General features: G+C 49.5%; 1 protein-coding gene across 1 annotated transcript in view; it reads right to left on the reverse strand.

The window, feature by feature from the left end:
• Positions 1-806: 806 nt before the first annotated feature.
• Positions 807-7,592, reverse strand: part of Timp2 (TIMP metallopeptidase inhibitor 2) — a 50,951-nt gene continuing 44,165 nt past the window's right edge. Inside the window, exons 4-5 of the mRNA XM_005350813.3 lie at positions 5,580-5,704; positions 807-3,708 (exon numbers count right to left, since the gene is read on the reverse strand). Of these exons, the coding sequence (XP_005350870.1) occupies positions 3,511-3,708; positions 5,580-5,704 (323 nt within the window). The 3' untranslated portion in view covers positions 807-3,510. The remainder of the gene's footprint in view (positions 3,709-5,579; positions 5,705-7,592) is intronic.

Raw genomic sequence — 7,592 nt, forward strand, 5'->3', positions numbered from 1 at the left:
AGGGAGATTGATGGGCGTTTGTTGTTGAGAAAAAGTCTTGTGTAGCCCAGGCTAGCCTGGAACGCTATGCAGCTGAGGCTGGCTTTGAGTTCCTGGTCTTCATGTCTTTACCTTCTGAATCCCAGGACCACAGAACTTAGCAGTCAATTTTGTTTCTAGGCAATGCCTGTAGAAGTGCTCCTGTACCCATAGCCCGCACTCCATCTTTCTGCAGGTTTAGATTTGGCTGTGTAGTCCAACCTACCCCCCAATTCACGGTCCTCCTGCTTCAGCCTCTCAAGAGCAGGATTCTATGCTTGCCACCATGCCAGTTTCACATTTTAAAGATTAAAGTCATGTTTATTTATTTGTGTGTTTGCACACTCACATGCGTGTATGTGGAGGTCAGAGGGTAACTTGTAGGGGTAGGTTTTTGCCTTCACCATGCGGGTTTCAGGGACCCTGACTTGGGTCGCCAGGCTTGGCAGCAAACGTCTTTACCTGTGGAGTCATTTCTTATGCCCTGCGGAACATTTCTTTTGTGGCCATTTTTAGCGGGCAGGCACGTTCCTCTTGTTTATTAACGGACATGTAGGGGCTGAAGAGACAGCTCAGCAGTTAAGAGCACTGACTGCTCTTCGGAGGACCCAGGTTTGGTTCCCAGAACTCATGAGGCTCACAGCTGTCTCTAACCCCAGTCCCAAGGCATCGGATGCCTGCTTCTTTCGTCCAGTTCCCTCAGGGACCCCCACCCCTCTAGCTGGCAGAGGCTTGGCTCCCATCCCTCAGCGGGAAGACAGCAGGAACAGCCACACAGGGACTCAACCTTCTCTTTGATAATATGGTTTATTGTCCATTGACAGAGCAATCATTCAAAAAAATAAAAATAAAAACTGATACAAAGCATCAGAGACACGCGCGGTCGGCTTGCTGACTTTCAACAACTCTCGGGTGCTGCCAGCATGAGGCATGGGGGGGGCTCCTCTCAGACTTCATACTCCAGCATGAACACGGTGCTTCCCCCCCCCACAACAACCAAGAGTTCAAACGGAAACAAAAACAACAAAGCTTTAAATTATGCGGCGAGCTCACAGATATGTTTTAATATATATCAAGCAGAGATCTGGAAATAACTGCCATGTAAACGTCATCTGAAATACTTCGAGTTGCTGGCATGACGGAGACAGAGGGAGGAAAGCCAGTGCTTCGAACACAACAGAAGTTAACGCCAAGTGGAGATACTCCTTAAACTATATATGGCCGCAGCTGAGTGGCTGTTACTCAGCGGCCGTCTGACATGCTGTCCCAAGAGTTCGCTTGTTCCTTGTCTCTCACCTGCCTGGTGTGGCTAGAAAAGCCAACGTGAGGAGGAAACATAAAGGCCGTCTTAAGAATCAATCTACTCAGAGAGTCCTTCCTTCGTGAACCAAGCACAAAAGATAGGGAGACCGGAAAAACAGATATTCAGAGAACTCAAAGATGGGAAGGGTTCCCCGGTCCCAGGCCGGCTACCATGCCATGCTTTCCACTCTGGGTCAAATGCTTCCTCGATGCCGAAACATTTTTGTTTTCTTGTTTTTAAAAAGTGCAAAGTCTAATGCTACCAAGGGCATAAACACAGCACAAGAATGCTCACAGCGAACATCAGAAACAAACCAGAACATGTCAAGAAGTCAGCAGAAATGGCATTGTTACATATGATACCACTGCACAGGAAGCAAACAGGCAGGGCGGGATAGACTGCAGGGTCTCGTGGGCTGGTCCATGACAGCATCCTAAGAAGAACATCACTGCACAACATGAAAACACCCTCGGGCAGGGCAGGCTGATTCCCGGGCATTCTCCCAGTCTGTCTTAAAAGGGAGTTCTGAGCTGGCCAGGTCCTGGTGTTGGGGCATGGCTAGGGAGTGTCCTGGGGGTGGATTGTAACAGTTGCTTTGGAGTTTCTGATGGTTAGGAAAGGGCTGGGGAATAGAGGGCCTTGGAAGCATTTTACCAAAGGACCGCTCACAGGCTGCCAGACTTCAGAGTCTGTTTCTGCATGAGCACATTGTGCATGTTTGGATAATATACATGTGTGTCCTTGGGACAGCTTATTTTTAAGACCTGGGTAGGAGGAAGAGCGACTATCTGTATTGTCAGTGACAAAATTGTGCCTCTCTTAACCCCTACCCTGTTGGCATCAGAAAAATCAAATTTTCCTTAGGGGGCAAGAAGGTGCCCCAGTTCCCTATAAGGGCCTGACGTGGGCAGCCTCTGCAACATTAAGAGACAGAAGCAGAACTGAGTACACTTGCCTCTCAGCCTCATACGGTATCTGAGAAATCACCTTTAGGAGAACGAGATGGCTTTAAGAACAAGTCGCAGCATCCTGGGAGCTTGGTAAGACAGCTGCCTGCCTCTCAGGCTCCCTCGCTGCCGCCGCTCGCGTGGATTCGTGTGCTTGCTTAGTAGCACTTACAGAAATTTACACGCGAGTAACGGCAGCCAGTCTGGCAGGGAGATTTCACTCGAATTTTTCTCTTGGGGCCTTACAGGACTGGCCTCTTACATCTTCGGTTTGTGCAAAAAAAGGGAATGCTACCCAGCATCCCAACAGCGACAGGGTGTGATGCTGCAGAAAGCAGAGCCGTGCTGCTCAACCCAGACACCTGAAGCCACTTGGGAAGGGGTTAAGAAGAGCTCAGGAGGCTCTACAGTGGCTAGAGGGCAGCCAAGCATCCCTCACCACAGATGATCACCCCCAGCGGGAGACCACACAGATCCCCACTGGGGGATGGGAAGGGAAGGACAGAAATGACTTGGCTGAAGCCAGAAACACGGCTCAGGGAGGGCTCTCATTCATTCCCATGAGCCCGAGGGCATGCCACTGAAGTCTGTGGATTCATGGGGCTGACTGGGACTCCTAGACAAATGAACCACTGGTTGGAGGGCTACTCTTGGACTTGAGCGGGATCCTGGTGCTTGGAGTCTACACCAGGTGCAGAGGAGGACAGGGGAGGGGGAGGGGGGGCACTTGCAAGGGCGAGAGACTACTACCTTGGGCCAGAGGAGTGGCCGCTGCAGAAAACGAGGGACATGTCCCTCTCAGGATGAAAAGGACCTGGTAGGCCGGCTACACAGTCTTACAACAACCTTCAAGAGTTTCTGCAAAATACACATTCCCAGGCTCCGCCCCAACCAGGCCAGGGGGACCTTAAATGTCGCCTGTCAGCTGTATGTGACAGTGCCAAGGAGACCTGGCAAAATGTCTGTTTTCCACTCCTGCCTGTACCCAAGGATCAAAGACTGAGACACAGTGCTCAGCCTGGCAGATGGAGGGGGTATGGCAGGGACTCTGGCCCTCCTGCCCCTCCAGACCCACAACCACATTTAGGGAAAATTGGGGGGGGGTGCAGAATCACACTAGCGTGAACCCACTTGAATGATTGATGTTTTATTCATGCTGTTTCCAGGAAGGGATGTCAGAGCTGGACCAGTCTAAACCCTCAGAGGCTTTTCAGATGGCCGCAGGGGCTCTTGTCAGCCTGTTTACGGGTCCTCGATGTCAAGGAACTCCTGCTTGGGGGGTGCCGCCCCGCGGTACCACGCGCAAGAGCCATCGCTTCTCTTGATGCAGGCAAAGAACTTGGCCTGGTGCCCGTTGATGCTCTTCTCCGTGACCCAGTCCATCCAGAGGCACTCATCCGGCGAGGAGATGTAGCATGGGATCATGGGGCAGCGTGTGATCTGGGGGACCACAGGCAGGTAGATTTAGTTAGGACCAAAGAACAGTTGGGGTCAAGGGCACTTGATGCACCTCCAGAACACAACCTGTTGAAGATGTTTAAGGACAGTAGTCCTGCCTATTTCTGGGTCTCCTGGTCTCTGCTCTCGGGTTCCTGCTTTGGCTTTCCCACGTGGAGAGACTACGACCTTGAACACTGAGTTCAACTAAACCCTTTCTCCTCTCAGCTGCTTTCCGTCAGGGTATTTTGGCAGGCCTGTAGCTGAGGACAGGTCTGGAGAAAACCTGTGCGTGCACTGGCTTCTACACCCACCTACTTGTGTAACCCTGGTGTGCAGGTGCGTGGCTGCTTTTAGCCATCTGGTCTACCTTTTGATTATTTCTGCTTAGGTCCATTTGCAGCTACAGCTACAGCTATGACAAAGGGCTTAGATTGCAGACAGGTTAGAGCCAAATAAGATTTCCTATGCTTGTTTTAAAGCACCTGCTTGGGTCAATGGGTCACTAGCTTTTTGACAAAAGATTACGGAGCTACGAGAGTATCCAACACTGGCCACACAGAGATGAAGAAAGAGAGTTTGAATTTCATTTGTTTGTTCTTGAAACAGAGTCTCATGTGTCCTAGCCTGGCCTAGAAATTTCTCTGTAGCAAAGGATAACCTTGAACTCAGGATCACCTGCTTTCACCTCCTGAACTCTGAGATTACAGAAATGGGCCTCCACACCTGGTTACGTGGTGCTGGAGATTAAACCCAGGGCTTTTTTTTTCTGAGACAGAATCTCACCCTGGCATGGAACTCACCCTACAGCACAGGTTGATTTCAAACCCAGCAATCCTCCTGTCTCCCCCTCCCAAGTGCGGTGAATAAGCATGCCCAACTAGAATTTGCTTTGATGTGCTAGGCACAGAGGAGCCATGCTTGGCCCGGATTTGGTTGGACAGCTGGGCATAGAATGACATCTTTGATAACCAAGTGATAGGAAGCACCATGAAAAAGTGCCAACTGGCATAGGCCCATACAGGGGCATAGGTCAGGAATCTGCTGGCACCTCTTAGTCCCAGACTCACTCCTGGTAACATGAAGGAATTCTGGCTACCTGGTACTGGTGAGGGGAAAGGCATAGGGGCCATGAACATTGTTGTTCCTTGGAGGTGACATAATCCCCAAATCTGGGAATGGATCTCACCCTTTTATTATTTTTTTATTTTTATTTTTTTTTGTTTTTCGAGACAGGGTTTCTCTGTAGCTTTGGAGCCTGTCCTAGAACTAGCTCTGTAGACCAGGCTGGCCTGGAACTCACAAAGATCTGCCTGCCTCTGCCTCCCAAGTGCTGGGATTAAAGGCGTGCGCCACCAACACCCGGCTAGATCTCACCCTTTTCCATCACGTCTAAGCATGTGTGCATCTGTTTAGTGCCATCTCTGGGCAGAGTCACAGAGACCCATGCACAGAAGTCTAGAATGTTAGGAGCAATACCTAGGCTCTTGGACACACCATGTTTGCACATATACCCAGGTAGAAAAATATTTCCAGGACCGCGTTCTCCCTACAAAATCTCCTTCCATTGGAGCTTTTCTTCTTAGAAGTTGCCAGTCATGTGGACCGATTTATGTGCTTTGTCCCACCCCCAGATCCCCTTATCTTCCAAATATTCCTTGCCAAGGACACAGCTCAAGGTTCTCTGAGGCCTGGGACCAAAGGCTTTGTCTCTAGCTAGACAGTCTTGCTTTCTTATCTTCCCAGAGTTTGTTCCAACATCAGGACTCCCCGTCCTGAGGGTCTGGGAAGCCAAGGAACCTGTTCCCAGGTGTCCCCCTGGAGACCCTGTGATGGCAAAGCGGGGGAGGGGTCAGGACACAGATCTGGCTTACCTTGCACTCGCAGCCCATCTGGTACCTGTGGTTCAGGCTCTTCTTCTGGGTGGTGCTCAGGGTGTCCCAGGGCACAATGAAGTCACAGAGGGTAATGTGCATCTTGCCATCTCCTTCTGCCTTTCCTGCGGGGAGAGTCGCCAGGCTCAGGGTGAGGGTCAAGTCTCCCCCTTCAGACTTCCTCCTGCATCCGGGTACAGCTCTGGGTGTTGAGGGTCAGTTCTAACAATACCGTGGTTGGACTACTGAGTTTTAAAATAACTCATGTTGGAGCTAGAGAGATGGCCAGTGGTTAAGAGTGTTTGCTGATCTTCCAGGTGACCAGAGTTCAGTTCCCAGCATCTATGTCAGGCAGATTACAACAGCCTGTAACTCCAGCTTCTGGGGAGATGACACCCTCTTCAAGCCTCTGTGGACACTGTACCCCTTGACATATATCCCCATCATGTAAAATAAAACGAAAATACACCCCCAATTTTTTGGTTATTTGAGACAGGGTTTCTCTGTGTAATAGCCCCAACTGTCCTGGAACTCACCTTGCAGACCATGTGGCTTCAAACTCACCGATATACACCTGCCTCTACCTCCTGAGTACTGGGATTAAACGTGTGCATCAATTAAAACAAATGCATGTTTGAGCCTGGTGTGGTTGGGTACAAAGAGGTAAAGGCAGGAGAATCAGGAATTGAAGGATATTGGCTACATAGTGAGTTTGAGGCCAGCCTGGGCTATATAAATCCCTGTCTGAAAAAAAAAAAACAAAGGGGGAGAAATGCATGTTTATGATGGCTAGCTTTAATTGCAACTTGGAAATAACCTAGAATCATTTGGGAAGACAGTCTCAATGAAGGATTATCTGCCTTGGGTTGGCAGGTGGATAGGTCTATGGGGAACTGTCTTATTTAATCTGTGTGGAAAGCCCACTGCGGGTGGCACCATTCCCTAGGCAGGGGTCCTGAACTATGTATGAATGGAGAAGTTGAGCTGAACACTAGCAACCAAGCAGGTGAGCATGTAGGCACATATTCCCTCTCTGCTCCTGACTAATTGCTTTGTGTTTCTGCCTTGGATTTCCCACACGGAGAGACTATAACCTCGAACACTACGTTCCAGGAAACCCTTTTTCCTCAAACTTGCTTCTTGTCTGGGTATTTTTTAATCACAGAAACAGAAATGAAGCGAAAATAATGCTCAGTGTAGAGAATTTAGGAGTAACAATGAAGGAGAAGGGGGATCTCCAGTCCCTCATCTGCAGCTGCCACACCCCTCCACGTATGAGACCACTATGAGCGCTGGGATCTGAACTCAGATCCTCGTGGCTGCACAGCAAGCCCTTAACCACTGAGCCATCTCTCCGGCTCCAGATCAAAGTACAGCATACAGATGTATGACAATGTCATAATGATTCTTATCTAAATATTGATTGTATGTATGAAGTTTATGTGTGTGTGAGAGCACTCCTACACATCATAGCATGCGTGTGGGAGTCAGGGGAAAACTTTATATTGTCTTTCCTTTCCTTTTACTTTTACATGGGTTCGGGGGTTGAACAAATGTGGTCAAGCTTCTTTGGCAAGCACCCTTACTGGCTGAGCCATTGGAAGGCCTGCTACTATTTGTATAGTTAGCGAACATGAATATAAAACAAGAAGTCCCGTTAGCACCATCACACTGGGCTCCTGTGGGACAGTCAAGCATTGCAACATTTTAACTCGGGAAACTGCATAGCATGAGGCTTGGGCAAAGAAGAACAGGGATTGAGTAAAACAAGCAGCTGAGGGTTTTGTGTTTACTTTTCCTTTCAGGAGAGAGAAACTCAAAAGAAAATTACAGGGAGTAATCTATCCAAGTCCACATGTGAAGCTGAATCATCGGTCTCCATAGCCAGCTGGCTGGGCAGTGTGCTGGGCCACGTGATTTCTGGGTAGTCCCTGGTTAAGGGGCCTGTCCTGACTCTAAAGAACGGGAAACAGATGCCAGGCGGTGGTGGCGCACGCCTTTAATCCCAGCACT

This window comes from Microtus ochrogaster, chromosome 7 (assembly GCF_000317375.1).
Source record: "Microtus ochrogaster isolate Prairie Vole_2 chromosome 7, MicOch1.0, whole genome shotgun sequence".
NCBI lineage: Eukaryota > Metazoa > Chordata > Mammalia > Rodentia > Cricetidae > Microtus > Microtus ochrogaster.